General features: G+C 44.9%; 1 protein-coding gene across 1 annotated transcript in view; it reads left to right on the forward strand.

The window, feature by feature from the left end:
- nAChRalpha1 (nicotinic acetylcholine receptor alpha1) overlaps positions 1-17393 on the forward strand; it is an 83407-nt gene that overhangs the window by 51634 nt on the left and 14380 nt on the right. Inside the window, exons 5-6 of the mRNA XM_043431531.1 lie at positions 12065-12245; positions 16182-17165. Coding sequence (XP_043287466.1) covers positions 12065-12245; positions 16182-17165 — 1165 coding nt within the window. The remainder of the gene's footprint in view (positions 1-12064; positions 12246-16181; positions 17166-17393) is intronic.

Genomic DNA, 17393 nt, shown 5'->3' on the forward strand with positions numbered 1-17393 from the left:
TTTTGCGATGCAAATTTTTTTCTCTTGAGTGCAGTCCCGGAACATCCCCATGCAAATAATCCGCCGAGAGCATATCATCGTATTTATTCTTCTCTGTACAATTGAATTTTTGGCAAGTCCCAGCCGATGCGGTGCGCGTTTCCAACCTACCTAAGGAATTATATCCGGAGAATTGGTAATAAAAATTTATTGCGGAAGGGAGTAGTATCGTTGAAACGTAAGAAACAATGTTCAGCAAGCATTTTACATAATTTCAGTCCGAGTCTCCTTATAGTACCGGAACCGTCTGAGCGGGAGTGAGAAAAAAATCCGCACGACGCCATCTATCGAGTTTTAATGGAACTACAATGTTTTTTTTCGACTTTTCGATCATTTGGATCGAAACCAAGCGCTTTCGAGGGTATCCGGCATTCGAATTGTTGCGAATAGCTTGGAATATAATCTTCGAACGTATTTGAGGGAGTCTCCGTCTCCGCAGCGTTCCGAGCTCGAGTCCAAGCGCGGAGGAGCGGGGTGAGTGAGAGAAGAAAACATTTTTAGTGATCTCTCGGTGGATTCCGGGGTGGGAAAAGTAAGAAAAAAAAAAAATAACGAAACAACAATTTATCTTTGTGTACGCGAGAGAGGACACAAGCGCGCGAGAAGTGAGGAGCGCCTGCGCGTGGGATATCGAGCACTCTCACCGAGCATGCTTCGCTTCCGCAAGAGCGATTCTCGAGGCAGCGTGTCGGTGCGCTGCTCCTCTATACACGTACGTGTACGCTCTCACGGTGTGTACAATCAATGTGCGCAGCGAGGGAAGAGAAAGGGGCTGGAAAAAAGGGGGTGTACAAAGGAACGCGTGTGTCTCGGTTTTCAGAGAGCTTGAAACATTTCTCCACGCGCAATTCCCGGATACCCGGAGAGTCAAAAGAGTACGAAGAGACGGGAGTTGCGGAGACTTTTCCGGAGCTCGTGGAATGACAAGACAAGGAGTCGACTCAAGGAAGCTTTCTTTATTCAAAGATTCATTCTTCTCGTTCAACTTCTACTCTTTTGTGTCTGCTTCACCTCGTGGCACATGCACGGCGAAAGGGACAGAGGGCCCGGCTAGGTTATGGGCTGCTGCTGCTGCTGCTGCTTATCGTATTCCAACAGGAAGTGCAAACAATTTAGTTGGGACACGGTGCGGCGAGTCATACGGCAAAGGGACGTCAGGCGCAGTGACCTCGTCCGAGGCTAAACCATTTCCGGCTTCTTTTTGGCTCAACCGGGCTCTCGGGTGCGTTACTTCCCGTCTTCCTCATTCTTACTTCGGCTCAACGTACGATACAGACATTCCAGAGGCAATGCACTGCTTCCGGTGGCCCCCCAACCCTCTGCCGAGGAGCTTGCAACCCTTCACCGCGGGGCCAAGCCTCCCGCGGAAGCCCAAACCGTACTCGTGAGATCCGACTCATTCCTGAGGTACCTCCAACCCTTCTGGGCTACCCCGAACCCTGCTGGCCAACCACCAACCCCAACAACCGTTCCGATCCGCCTCGTCTCTGCCTAAACTTCCCTCGGTATTTCGTCCTATCTTTCATCTTATTCTCTCGCCCCTTTTTGGCCCCCTCTTTTCTCCTCATTCTCTTATTCCCAGCCTCGCTCATCCCCCGGACTCGGGGATGCGAGAGCTTCGCCACAGGCAAAATGCAAAGTTAAAATATGCGGGAAAACGTGTACGTGCTGGGGAATCTCGTTACTCCATTATCACCGGATTACTGCACCTGCTGCCAGTACTGCTGCTGCTGCTGCCGCTGCTGCTTTGCTTCTGCTGCTGTTGCAGCACGCCCTGTGCACCGAGCCAACCAACAGCGTAGTTTAAGCAACGCTTTACCAATCATTTTCTAGAACGAAGCTTCTTCCCTTGCAGCAAGAGATGGAAAAAAATTTACGAGCTCTGAGTTATAAATGAAAATGCGGCACACCCAAAGCCCCTGTTACAAGTTCCCACGGGATCAAAAGGTCTTCCGATTTCCTGAAACTACTCTAAACCCCTCTCATATCAAAGTTGACAGTTTAATTCGTGATTGAGGCCTCCGGAGGAAGCCGAGCCTGTATAAAATGACGTCGAGAAACGATCGATCTGTTCCAGCTTCCAAATATTCTCATTACGAGGCGTCAAAGTCAAGATTCCTCGACTCGGTTTAATTGGTTCTTGGACGAAGCCCCCTTTTGGCCTCGCTCCCAACCCCTTTTCGTTCCGTGTTAAATGCCCTTAATCGTTCCAAGACTCGTGGAAATTCGACTCTCTCCCCGGCTTTCACATCGATGCTCTTGGCTCTCTCGTAATATTGGAAATTATTCGTGAGCTTTCATAACCGAAACTACGTGATGAATGGCCTTTTGACTGCAGGTGTGTGGCTCTTGGGTTTGCAAGCTCCCTTCGGAGCTTCCCTGCTTGATGTTTAAGGTCATGCCCGCATTCTCAAATTCATTTGTCCGGATCTCGCTCGATGTTGTTCTCCACTTCGATTTAATAACGTTCAAGCTTTTGGCTCGACCAGACCCAGGGTCAGAATCGACTTTCCGACGAAGCAGCCCCATGAAGGAAACGACACAAAAAATGGCACCGCGGGTGGTTCGATCGCCAAGTTTATATCAATGTAATGAAGTGTCTTGTAGGGAGCAAACGGAAGGCCAATGTCGAAAAAGTTAGTTTTCCCTTCCAATTGAAAACACGAAACTTGGCCACGGAAGGGTCCTTCTTGCCTCGTGACGTCATTTCATGGGACGAACTTCAACGTCGTTGATGGTTTGTTTGCCGAGGAAATACGTGATAAGTTAGTTTTTGCTGTTGTTCCTTTTTCACCCTCCGACTTCCGCCTTCCTTTAGTTTTTTCCTTCCTCCAGCTGCCAAGGTCGACTGGGTCAATCTTCCCGGCCGAATGTTCTCACCCTTCAATCTCCATTTTGACTTTATTCGAATTTTCCCATGCCAATTCGGCGTTTCCGAACTCTCCTCCATGTCTGATTGTGTTTTTTTTTTTTTTTTTTCAATTTTTCTCACTTTTCAACTGTTTTTCAGGTCGCTCGCTGTTTCTACTTGCTCAGTAGTTACCGCCGATTTAGGTCAGACGGGTTTCCTCCTCTCACGATGAACGCCGATACCTCGAACCGGAAAAATGGTCGCATTAAATATTTGTCGGTTGTTTAAAACAAGGAAAATGAGCGTTTTATTCGCATCGAATAATCGACTCGATAAAGTTTGGAGGCGAAAAATGATGGCTGCGAATCCCGAGACTTATTTATATATTATTTTGTGGGACAATCGATTGCATTTGGCGCGTTGGAAAATTACGTTACGTCGCGTAGACCGCAGAACTCTCACACCGGTCCCAGAGTCACTTCTGCACCAACGGATTCTCCTCTCGCTGCACAACTTCCTCTCCCACAATCTGCAAAATGCGTTTTGTTCGCCTCTGGCTCGTGTGCGCCGTGCTCTCCTACTTCCATTATAACACGTTGCCCGTGCTTACAGAGTTACCAAAAGTTACGAATTCAAACCGGTAACTCAACTATAAACCGCCAACAAATTTTCTTCCACCAACACCACAAATGTAACCATCCCGTTGCGATAATTCAATTATTCTCTCTCCGCTTTTCACCCAATCAGTTATTTATTTACTTCTTTTTACTCGTCCATTCAGACCCCGCATTATTTTGCGGGTGGCGATAAAATGTTGGAATTTATCAAATTTCGAACAGTTAAAATCTCGAGTTTAGGAACTTTGAACGATAATGTGGAGACAGATGAAGTCGAGTGGAGCTTTAAATGTCGAAAATTTGTAAAGTGGAAACTTCAAAGTTCGAAGGACGTTTACATCGAAAATAGAATGTAACAAACGTCCATAGAAGGACGACTGAAATATATCGGTTTTCCGCGAAATTCGACTATCGCTCTTTCGCTTCATAAATTTCTACAATCAGCAATACTCTCAATATTCACAATTTCGATAATATTATAACCAAAGACTCAATATTACTGAGGTTGAAATACTGAGAGACCAAAAAGTCGAGGGATCGAAATAAAGAAACGCAGCAAAGCTCAAAATACAGGCGTCTCGATCATTCGCTTACTCAAACTGGTGATCTCCAACTTTGAACTTTCGCCTTTATTGGCTCGAAAAATGAAACTTTCAATTTTTTCCTACTCTAGTTTCTGGTCTGTTTATAAAACAACTACTCTCCATTTTTAATTCAAAAATATGAACTTGTTAAAATTGCATTCGACATGAAAACTATCGAAATATACATTTTTGAGTAAATACGAATTGAAAGAAGGAATATTCGTTTAGACACGTTATGCGCACGGAGAAAACGAGGCTTAAATCAATCCGCAATTTTTTTTGAAAACGAGGCTGGTTCTAAAATTTGATTGTTCGACACATTGAACCCTACCCTGAAAAACATTTTGTGTATAAATGGAAAAAAAGTTGACGTTGGATTCGTTTTTGACTCCGTTTTCGAATCTCGTCACTCAAGTCTTCGAATTTTTGGTTTCGTTCAGTAGTCACGGATGTTAGAGGTCAGACGCAATTTTTTATCCTCCTCCAGAGAATAACGCAGTGAGTTTAGTGCGGGTAAAGCATAAAAATCTTATTGGTTAACGTTGGGAGAGGAAATTCCACACTCACTGATATAAAAGCAGGATGAAAAGCTGAGGTTTTTTTATGATATGCACTTAATTTTTCTTTCATGCCGTTTAAACAGGAGAAAAAGTAAAGCAAACAATCGTATGCATCCAGAGGTCGTATCCGAGGACACCTCGCGTGGCCCTGCTTCGCGATTATCTCGTCGTTGACCTCTTCCTCTCTTCTCGGTGTATGAAGAGAGAGAGAGGAAAGAAGGCAAAAAATGGAGGTAGAATGAAAAAAAGGAAGCGGCATCGTTGCCATGAAAAAATTAAATTAAATTGAGTACTGAGCCAAAGTAAATTTTCAATTAAGCCTCGTATCGTGAACTAAATTTTTTCATTAAGACGACTCTCCACATTTGAACGTATCTGTTGTGCTGAAATATTGTTTCTACTGATTACGATGATCGTTGAGATATTTGAGTGGCTGAGTTAATGAATTCCAATAAAAGGAACAGTCCTCGTTGAAATTTAACATTTCTCTCGAGTCTTGTTGACATTGAACAAAATTGTGGGGAATAAAATGTTGATTTCAGTCCTCGAAAAGTGAATAAATTTGCAGTCTTAACGACCTCATGAATTTCGAATGGATTTGCCTCCCTCGTTGTCAATTCAAATTCATCTTTTATTTGAGTTTTTCAAAAACTACGAGTCCCCCCGCCGCATCAGGTGAGCTTCGGCATTTGCGACCTCGACTTATTTTTCAAGTGAAACATCGCGTCGTTTGTGGTAACGCGATCGGGAATTCTCTCAGGAGGCTCAAAAGAGCTTTAGTCTCTCGAAAGCTCCGGAGGCTCCAACAACTTTATTTATCTTTCGTTGCTTTTGTCCTTTTTTTTTTTTAACGAAAAACAAAGAGTTATACCTTAATCGTCGCTGTACGAAAAGGGTCGTAAATCCTCTTAGAGGATTCCCGCGGGTTATTGTCGTCTTTCGGGCCCCTCGAGCGGGGACCAATTGTTGAGAAATTGGCAAAAAGTAGAGAAACAAGCCTCGAGGACTCTTGACCCTTGGAGGGTCGAAGTACAATTCGATTTTTCGAGGCGGTGACTTACGATTTGGAGGAAACTCGATTTTTCAAGCGTTCAATCTCGATCCCCGGTTCGCATTGTTGCTGAACTTTGTTCCGGGGAACCGAGCCTTTTCGTGAAAAGAGAAAGGAAATTGTTCGGCGGAAAAAGGGGCGGAAGACTTAAAGACATGCCAAGTCCGAAGGCGCGTTACGATTCTTCAATTTTTCACCCCCCCCGCCGAGGTTCTCTCGAGCACTTGGACCTCGAACAGGAGAAAATGCGGAAACAAAACGGAGAAGGAGAAAGAAAATCAAAAGGGAATTGTGCACTGAAAAGCTTAGCTCACCGACTGCCAAACAGAGTGGAATGCCCTAAACCACAATGATCCCCTAAGGGAAATAAAGCAACGAAAAGAGGAGGAAAGAAAAAATGCAGAGGGAGGAAACGTGCTCGAGAAAGAAACGATGATTTTAACTGGGCGGTCGGCTTCATCGAATTTTCAAAGTTTTCACAGCAAATGAGCGGCCATTGAGCTTTTAGAGGTTTTACAGTTCGGAAGAACTCGGTTTCGGGAGAACCCCGTTTCCCAGGCGAATGAGGAACGTTTTTTCAAAGCCTGCCAGCACGATAAGCTGCATCAGCATTGAAATTTTATACCGAGAGGAGCGGCTCGGGCTGTTCGCAATCTCGCGTTCTAATAAGTTATAAATGTTACGACGAGGATAAATTTCGAGGGGCTTAAAGCGGCGATTAACGAGTTCTCAAACTATCGGGGTTTCAGCACATTTCGCGGTTTCCCGTCGGTTGCGCTTCTCGAATGAGACTCGAGTGGCGATATAATTGAAGGAACATCCAAACTTCGGCTACGTTGAATATTTTGAACTCCCGGCAATGAGAACGAGGAACATTTTCGTGGAGAGTAGCTACCTCGAGCCAATTGTGTATTATCACGAATCCCGTGCCCGATTATAAGCCTCGATTTAAATCTCTGCGAATATGCCACCGAGGATTATCTCGATTGACAATGCTTTTCAATTAAACTGATGCACACTCCCGCGCGATTGTTTCCCGAGCGAATAATAGTTCTTTCTTTAAACCGTTTCAGCTGAAACGAAATTGAAAATCTACTGATTCGTTTAAGGGGGCAATGAAAACGGGCAGTGCTTTTAAGCTTAATTGACAGTCGAATGTGTTCAATTTAATGTTCCCAGAGGAACGCTTAAACCTTCAAAAACAAATTCTAATCGATCGCGACTCATGAGCCATCCTCGAATTCCCTGAACTTTACAATCGATCCAAACCCAACTGCTGCGGACAACCGACTCTCCCCAGAGAAAAAAAACGAATCCACGATCCTGACCTACTCGCCGGTGAAGGGCTCGACGAGTCATCGCGCGTCTCGAGTAGAACCAACACCCCATGAAATCGGAACCGAATGAAAGAGTAATTGGAGTTAATCAGAGCGAGTTACGTATGTGCCCGGTGCGTGCGACCTTGTTAATAGGGACTTCCGGTAATGAGTTCTCCACGCGATTTATTCGCCATGGGAAACGATAAGCCTCTGAGGTTATGATACACAAATTCATCGCAGTTAGCTACGTACCGACTCCCCATGGAATCAAAGTTACGTGGCTGTGCAAAATCATTCTTGCAATAACTACTTGGAGCGGCGGATGTATCTTGATGTTGTGGCTGGCGCCACATTTTCAGGCGACGTTTTATCAAGCCCGTTTGATTGCTCAAATGAATCCTGTCAAATGAGAGCCTGAGCCTGGCAAACTTTCGACAGCTCGAGTGCATAAATCTGCGCTTGGCAAACAAGATAACGGAAGGGCGATACCCTCCCCCAGCCTATTCCGAAGTTCGAACCGGAGCTGCACACACGCCTATTGGCTTGCTAACATTTCGAATAACGAATATTTATCGATCTCTCGATATCGATTTATTATTTGCTTTTCCGAATCCTCGCCTACGCTGACCAATTAAATCCATGCCGCGGGGACAAACCATTCTTCTCTTTCTTCCTTCCCCAACATCCACACGAAAACCATGGACACACACTGTCGTATATTCAATCAACGTGCCTGAAGCAAAAGCTCCGGACCATCGATCAGGCCATGGCTAGGGAGCCACGTTCATCGGGGAACCTCAAGATTCTCTGGATGAAGCTTCCTTGTCAATAATGCACTCTTGATCCTCTGGATAAACCCATCGATTCGAACAAAAGAACATTTATTTAGCGACCATTAGACACACGAGTTGGGTGCCTCGAATTACGTCTTTGACCACCGATCGCCCAATATTTGCGAGGGGTTTCCTTACACCGGATCATTTGGTGTAGTACAAAATCGATTGTTCTCGAGTACAAATACATTATTTTAATGCGAGAAATACTCATTTATACGTGGTTTATGCACAAAGTCTTTTCCTTCCACACGAACCTACAAAAACGCGAAAAAATTGCAAAGTTGTATGTTTTTAACGAGTTTGAAAAAAGCAGAACGCTTCAACGTGCTGCAAAAATAGAATTTCGCAATTATTTCGGGTTCTTTGTAGGTTCTTATGGAAGGAAAATATACGAAAATGGAAAAAGAATTTGGGATTTTTGTTGCAGACAATAATTATTACGATCTCCTCGTTGTACGCAGCGGAGAAACTTGGACGATCAGACTTGGCGTTCAAACCAAGTGAAAAATTGTATTTCTCACATTAAAATAATGTTTTTGTGCTTTTTAAATATCCTTGGAACACTATACCGAAACGTTCGGTTCCGTCTATTCGAAAAACATGCCCAAAAACAATCGATTTTTTTGACTTTTCAAAGCGGGACCTCTCCTTAAGGTATCGACCGAGTATCTCCATCCGTAAGAGGCAGGTAGAAAGAGGCGAAAAATCGAAATGCCTGTTTTTTGGAAAACGGTAGGAAAGTAATCTTCGCGATCGTACAGAAAGAGGATCGACCGCGCAGTAGGATTGTAAAAGAGAAAGAGAGCCTTAAATTTGTCAGTAGTTCCGGTTATCTGCTTGAAACGTGCCAACTTTATGCTCTGGAAGCTTCGTACAAAGGAATGTAATGTAAAAAAAGGAGAGAAAAAGGGGAAGATGGGGGTGAAATCGTAATTGAAAATGTCGGCGTGATGCGAAGCCGGGGAGCGTCCATGTGACACTTTCGTTCATGATGACCCCGAGTCAGGTATATACTTATTTTCCCTTGAGATGAAACACGTCGAGTCGAAGCAGGAGGTCATACATATATCGAATAAAGTTGATCCAGGTCGGTCGTTTGCCCAGAACGTACTCTTTCGGAGCGATTCCCATTGGAATGCTAACCCAACATTTCTGTTTTCCATTGCTGTCACTCTCCTTCAATCTCTTTCATTGTTTTCTCGAGTTTTTTTTTTTTTTTTTTTTTTTTTTCCTCACGTCGGAGCTCAGGGTCAGCTGATCGGAGGGCATTTTCGAGGCTGAAATACGTGAGAGACCTGTCAAAATGGCAGTGCCACCGACAGGCCCAAAGAAGTGATCGAGTTGAAAGCTTTCCCATCGAAATAACCTTGCACGATTATGACCCCGTTCGAAAAGCTGCTCTCTTATTCATCCAAGCACTTTTTCACCGGCGTCGAATCCATGCAGCAAGCATATTCGTATTAGAATCAACTTGCTCGGATGCCAACTCCATTTGCTCGGGAGAACAACCCCTCAAAAGCTCCGTGTCAAAGTGAAAGCTCGACTCCATACGCACCTTGCTGGAAATACGTGCTTTAATCAACGAAGATCCGGTCCTCCTTCCCTCCCCCAATGTTTATCCCCTTCTAACCCCTTTATGCAGATCCACGTTGGTTAGTTCCGAGCCCTCCTCCCTCCGACCCACCCCTCCTGACAGCCCCCGGTTATCCGTTCCATCCCGCATGCAAATACAAAAAGCATAACGTCAGCGTTGAGTTAATGCTAACGAGACCGGGTTATGTCATTCGTTCCCTGTCCGAGGACTAACTTTTCTCCTTGTTGACGAGGGTATTATCGAAAATAAAGTTTGTGGTAATGCTGTTTACTCGTCGACGGTGCTCAAGCTTATGTACGTGCGCATCAGCTTGAGCTCTGTTCCAATACAACTAACCTGAAACATAATGAAACGAAAGCACGATCTATGACGATGTTGAGTCATTTTGAGTCAGCACGAATCAGACGAATTTCATGGGAATTCGAAGCAGCGGCTGCCACGGAATGTGGACTTACTCATTGTCAATCAAATCACGTGATTTTTACTGGTCGAGTCATTTATTAACTCATATCGCTTTGAGTCGCTGGATTCTTGATTAAATCGTTCGGATCGCTGAGTCATTTTTAAGTCCCCTTGACTCGTTGAACTCGTGATTGATTTTCTATAAATCGAATTACAAGATTTTTACTGCATGGTTGAGTCACTTATCTAAATGACGTTAACTCAGTTCGAAATCGAGGTGTGAATGAGTCCTTTTGGGATGCCAAGTTTTTTTGAGCGGAATCACTGTATTGTGGGTTCCCGATCCTTTGAGTTGTTGCGCACAGTTGAATTTAAATAATTAAGGTAGTCATGGCTCAAGCTGGTACGAAGGACAGCTGAGTGATTTCTATTTGACTCGTTCGGGAGCCCTAAGTATGACGTTTATTTCGCTTTAAAGGGATGGCTGAAGCGAGCACCCTTACAAGTGCGTATCCGCGGTAAATGGTGCTTCAATCCTGAGCTCTTCCATCAGCATCGCTTGTCTGTGGTTACTCGGTTACTCTCCTCAACCTTTTGGGTCTTAGTTTTCCCTCCGGGCTTTCAACCCTTTAGGAAGCTTTACCTCCTGGCCATCCCAGACTCGGAGGTGAAATATCCAGGTAATGTTTTACACGAAACAGTTTCACGGTTATACTCAACAAAATGGCTTCGGCGGTCGTTCGGGTGAGTGCCATCCAAGAATAGATTGCTGCACTATTTTTTGTCCTTCCGCGGTGGTACTTGGAAGCACCGGAACGAGCACCTCGTCCTCACGAGAAACAGAAAATTCTCCACGTTTTTCACATGAGCATCAACTGGCTCAAACTCGCCGCAATTTGACCAATGAATTCTCGAGGATTACCAAGTATAAAACAGCCTAATCTCGTTACAACACAAAATGGCTGATAGTCTCTCAGATATTCGTTGAAGCTGCTCGCCTTTGAACCTTCCACGACGTGAAATATAATGACATTTTATTTGAAACGCCACGGCAAAGCGGCCGCGGAAAATCGTGTTAGCCAGCAGTGTAATGGAATACCATAAACTTTTGCTCTCTCTCCCGAGCGTCGTATAGTTTGACAAGATGGCGGATCGATCAATCCCCGACACGGGAGAGCCAACTTTGCTGCATACGTGTATTATCACGTTTCACTTGCACTCGTGATAAGGCGCATTAATGTCCTGACAGGATTAACGAGTTGAGCAACGTGTCTCGTTTTACATGCTACCACCCTCCGCGTATTATCGCAACACAATTTATAAACATTTACTCCGAGTACTCTATTCTCGTGGAACTTTAAGGGGCTACCGCGGCTCCAAACTTTACTGTTTCATATTTCGATAATCGGCTTTAACTTCGGATTACAAAGTTTCTAAGAGTTTCTCCCAATTCTTAAGTACCTTAATATTTGACTTACCGCTAGATAATTATCAACAAATTTCTCCATTCTTGCCTGAACACAAAATAATATTTTTTTTGTTGCTCAGATGGTTTCCGGGCCATATTGTCATAATGATGAAAAAATCATTGTAACGAGCGAACGTCTCGTAATCGATCAATTTACAAACTCATAAGTTATAACTTATGTAATTTTGGTAAAAACTTATGCGATACATTAATAATGTTGATGGAGGCTAATTTGATATCCGGTGGGCGGAAAAATCGTGGTAGTGCTTCGCACATTCCTATCTTATATTGATCAGGCCCCAAGGGGGCTGTTTTTCACTGACTTGCACCACCGAGAGACATCGCCCCTCGTCGAGAAAACGAAGCGTTCCATACCCCCACGCCAATTCTCGTTCTGCTCATCCCTCGGTTTCGCCCCCATCCCCGCATATAACGCGGTGCTGGACTAAATCTCCGGGTTTTATGGCGGGCATGAACGTCGACAGAATTATACCTCAGGTCCGTTATCCTCGACAACACCGTCGAACGTCACACTCACAAGCCAAAATCGAGTTTCGCCCTCTGACACCCACGCGTGTATTCATTTCCCAAAACTTTTTTCAATCCACTCGCTCAATGCCAACTTATTCAGTGCATTATATTGATAACTCAAGTTGAGTTTAAGTCAAGTTGAGTTATTTTAACTCAAGTCGAGTCAAAACTCGAGCCGTAATGATGTGAATTTTCATTTTTACGTTTTACAGTGCTGACGGCAATTACGAGGTTACAATAATGACCAAGGCGATATTACATCACAGCGGTAAAGTTACGTGGAAGCCACCTGCCATCTACAAATCATTTTGCGAAATAAACGTGGAGTATTTTCCATTCGACCAACAAACGTGCTTCATGAAATTCGGCTCGTGGACTTACGACGGTTACACGGTGAGTTAAAATGAGTTACGAGTTATTTCAGTACCGAGAATGAATGCCCTGTGAGTCTCAACTCAAGTTTGGTTGAGTTAATTTTCATCCGAGTCATGGCTGCGAGTCAATTGGAGTCCGACCGAGTTATCTGAATCGTGGCTTGAGTCAATTCGAATTTGAGTTTCGACTGATGAGTTTATAGAAGTTCGACCGAGTTTATACCCTTCTTTGATTTACGAGTCAACATTCGACTCAAGTCATTCAGATTGACTCACATTCGAGTGTTTAACTCGTGAGCCAATCCCAGTTGAGTCACGAGTCGAAATGGAAAGTCAATTGTAAAAGTAATTTATTATCCGAATCATGACTTGAGTCGGAGATGAGTTTTTTAAACTCAAGTCAATAGAATATTTTTACGGTGGAACGTCAAACGAGCGTGGAATTCGTACTCCGGTTATTTTTATTCGAAATTTTTATCGTCTATTCCGTCACGCGCATCCCCAACATACGCCAATATCTCGATACAAATATTACGCGATAGTCTATCGACGCTTTGACAAATGGATGAGGGGAAACCGTTGAATTTTTTTCTCCATTTCTCCCTTCCAAGCTTGCCTGTATTTTTTTGACCAACCACCAAGTTCTGAAAGAAATGATGCTTTTTCGGGAAACTGACTGAACGTGTTCTTGCTCGAGCCGTTGCAATACCTCGACGTATATACAGAATAAAAGCACAACGAAGATATAAAGGCACGAGTTTACGGGCGATCGAGTAAATCGTATAAAAAGTTTGCTACCGCGTGGCAGCCATTCCCGGATCGTTTCTGAGTGAAAATATTGTCCCCAGTCATGATTTATCTCACCGGGACAGCGCAGACTCGCCGATTTTTCTTTCCCCTCTTTTCTTCCCCTTAATTTCGTCGACATTTTTTTTCTCTCCGTATTCCTCCGAGCTTGCTTTTTTCGGACTCTTACCAGCACGACTTTTCTCCCCTTTCTCTTCTCTCTTTTATTGCACCCTACGTCGTGAGAGCTCCTTCGCACCCCGGATTTTCTCCTGGCAGACAAATCCGCCTGTCCGTGAGTTTTACGGGTGACCGGTGCCTCGTGAACCAGCCTGAGTATGACACGTACCACGGTGCAAAGATAACCGAGCCAGAGTCTCGTGTTTCTCGTCGATAGACAAACAAAATTGAGTGCCAAACAAAGCCGAGGCAAATCCTCACTCGAAAATCAATAGGAGCGAGCGTACTCATCGACGGCTTCTCAATTATTTTTCCAACTCATTTTAACTCGAGCTCAGACTCAAATGAGTCAAACTCAAGTACTAAGTCTCGTTATCGATTTCGTCGCCATCCGGTGTTTCCCAATGTTTTTTCCTCGTCGACGATTTTTTCCTCTCAACTACAAACTCGTCCATGTCCAAAGGAGAATTTTCAGATCAGACGCGAGGAGCACGTGGATTTATTTATAGTATTTTTGGCTTCGCGTTGTGCCTCAAATTCGTTGAATCACCAGCGGTCGGTGCGCTATACACTCCGCAATATTTGTGATGTTTCTTTTTATTTATTTTTATATTTCAACCCCTCTCGGAACCCCCTCCCCAGTCATAACTCGTTCGTCGAGCGACAGCGAGGAATTTGGAAAAGTTTTTCAGGGCTTTGCTCCACTTCGATCTCGGCTTTCATTCACCCCTCCCCCCCCCCCCCCCCTCCACCTCACCCGATGCCTTTCGTTTTTACCCTCACCCCCGCCTCCCCCAATGCGGAACCCTGTTCACGGGTATCAACGAGACAAAGGCCGGGAATACAATCTAGAAAGTTTCGAAGGGTCGAATATTCATGGCATCCCTTAGCGAGCAGGGCACGTTTTAGCCTAGACTGCTCCATGTCGACGTCACTCCTCGCTTTTATCCACTTCTTTGTCCTCGCCAGTAACCGCCCCTCGATCCTCCCCCGCCCTTCTCCCTTCCTCAGAGCGTTCCTCGCCTCCGGGGAAATGCATAATTCAACTTTCGATTTTGCTTGCATTTTTTATCGTGCCGAAACACGGGGAAGCGGCTCCCTTTTACCAGCGGCATTCAAACCAGCCCCCGACAACTTCCCCCCCCCCCCCCCCCCCGTTAGGAATACTTGCACTATTTTTTCTCCCTCCCTTCGCGCCGGACGATTGGTCATTACTTAGCGACGAAGCCCGGCCTGGTTCATCACATTTTCTACCCCTTTCACCAAAAAACACAACCCCCCCTTTCGAGTTATCGCAGTTTCTTCCCTTTCCTACACTTTACGTTACACTTTTCCATCCCTTCCGGCCCGACCGCGAGCTCCCTCATCGAAGATCTTATTTCTCGGGATTATTTCAGGGAGTCTTTGCAAGGGAGAACGAAATCGATATTCCGGGGGTGAGGTTTTTCACGCATTTCCGCCCTGCACCTCCAAAATCGTACCTCCTGAAATATCCTGTTTCTTACTGGCCTCCGTGCGTGACCTGCTCGGCATATTTTACGCTGCACTTGTAGGGCTCCCTCACCGGGGGCGGGACAGACTTAATGATCGATGGGGCAACCGGGGCTTAAGAAAAAATCGTCGGGTACATCTATCGGGAAATTAAAAAGCGGAAAATGCCGGGGAAAATAAGACAGAAGAAACGGAGGCGACAACCACCGATTCGACGAATTTTCGCTGCCTCCGGAAGCTCCTTTCCACTCGAATTCGCGTCTTCAAACCTCCCTCTTTGTTCCCCATCTTCAAATTAATTGACAATTCTCAGATACGACCCCATTCGAACTTCTTTCCCCGAGTTATTTCGACGAATCTCCCCGAATATTCAAAAATCACTCGATTCTTCAAGTAAACATAATAACTTTGCGAACCTCCCATTTTTTATTGACTTTCTACGGTTAATAAACGCTTTCGAGTCAACCCAAGTTACGCCTTATTAAAAACGAATGTGTAAAAAAAAATACTTACCTCGCATCAACGGTTCTGTAAAACTCCTGATCATCAACTCGCTAGAAAAAGACGAGTGCCTGATCGAAAGGACGTTTAACGTCAGTAAAAAGCCTCGATGGATCCTGGCTCGGTATTGATAAACGAAAAAAAAATATCGACAGGAGCAAAATGCTCAAAGATAATCTGCAGTCGTTTGTGGATGTTGCTCGTGAAAATCTTAATATATATAGTTAGGTAAAGAGGGCTGTTATCGCGTGATCCCAGCGGGGGGATTCAGTTGAGGCAATGCTAAGGCACGTCGTGCACGATTTGCGAACATTACGAGGGAAGGTTTCTCCTCAGAGACCAAAATCTACTGGAGCATCGAGTCTTTATATAACACACACGTATACACATACACACAGAGGGAGGTCTTTTGCGAGGTTGAGATTGGAGTCCCTATCAAAGGTAGAGGAATGCTTTCCGGGACGCTGCTTTCCACAATCTTCCGGTGTTTTGGTCGCCTCTGTGATGTTCGAGGGCCTCGGGCATCCCGATAAGGCCCCGTGGGTCCTCCATGATTTTTTCAAGCCCAATAAAAAACTGATAGCAACGGGTTAAAGAAAAAAAAAAAAAAAACGAAAGAGAAAAAGGAGTTTTCGAGTGACGATAAAATTCTGGCTGCCCGATAAATTTGTGTCAGTCTCTTAAAGGGAGGTTGCTGACCTAGAAAAGCTTTTCTCTCCTCTTTTGCATCAGCTGATACGAGAAACACGTACGTATAGCGTATTGGCAACGCGACGCGAACCTTTTTCACTTAGCTTCAGCCATTTTTTGACAAGCCGATCTACCGAGATAAAATCCATGCCACTGTCATCTATTTTGAACGTATTTTCATAGAGTCTTTGAAATAAGAAGAATTTTATGATAATTATGAAAAATGCGAATCGATTCTCGTGGACTCGTGATATTGATGGACTTTGATTTTTCTGTTGGTAAAAAAAAAAAAAAAAAAAAAAAATAGGTCGACTTGAGGCACCTGAAGCAAAGGGAGGAATCGAACGACATCGAGGTTGGCATCGACCTAACGGATTATTACATAAGCGTCGAGTGGGACATATTAAAAGTGCCTGCTAAGAGAAACGAGAGGTTCTACATATGCTGCGAGGAGCCGTATCCTGACATAATTTTTGACATAACGTTACGTCGTAAGACTTTGTTCTACACGGTAAATTTGATAATACCGTGCGTGGGTATATCGTTTCTTTCGGTCCTCGTGTTTTATTTGCCAAGTGACAGCGGTGAAAAGGTGTCATTGTCAATTTCGATATTGCTCTCGTTAACGGTGTTCTTTCTACTATTAGTCGAGATAATACCACCTACGTCGTTGACAGTACCGTTGCTCGGTAGATATTTATTATTTACAATGGTGTTGGTGACGTTGTCGGTAGTGGTTACGATTGCTGTGCTCAATGTGAACTTTCGTTCCCCTATAACCCATCGTATGGCTAAGTGGGTAAGAACTGTCTTTATAAACGTGTTGCCGAAGTATTTACTGATCAAGAGACCGAGCAAGGACGACGACGAGGACGAGGACGGGAACGGTGATGATCCCGATCACGACGCTAAGCCACCGGACGCCATACTCACCGATGTCTTTCACGTACAAGAGACTGACAAGTATGATCCATATTGCGGTGATTACGAGATCAATGCGTTGACCGATATGCCGGGGATACCGGGGATTCCGGGTATGCCCGGACTCCCGGTCATCACCGACAATCGATACGAGGCACCTGGCAGCGTTGCCCCGCGCTTCGAGGAACCACTGCCAGCATTACCCTTGCCAGGAGCCGACGACGACCTCTTCGGACCATCCAGCCCCGGTTACGTTCACGAGGACGTCAGTCCCACCTTCGAAAAACCACTCGTCAGGGAGATCGAGAAAACGATCGACGACGCGCGGTTCATTGCTCAACATGCCAAAAATAAGGACAAATTCGAGAGCGTAAGTATTTTTCTCTACTTTTCTCTTCCGCCTTTGTCATTTTTTCAAACGATTCGCTTAAAACTTGTGCTACAGCTAAATCGTGCGATTTCGAAGCGAAAAGTCCTCAGCCACTTTTCTCTACGACCCTCCGTTCCCGAGATACTCCATCACTCGCACCGTAGCCAATCCCGACGCTCCCTCGCCACGCCCACTTCTCATCAACCCCGCGCATCATTGGCCCTCTGC

Source organism: Venturia canescens, chromosome 11, assembly GCF_019457755.1.
Source record: "Venturia canescens isolate UGA chromosome 11, ASM1945775v1, whole genome shotgun sequence".
Classification (NCBI taxonomy): domain Eukaryota; kingdom Metazoa; phylum Arthropoda; class Insecta; order Hymenoptera; family Ichneumonidae; genus Venturia; species Venturia canescens.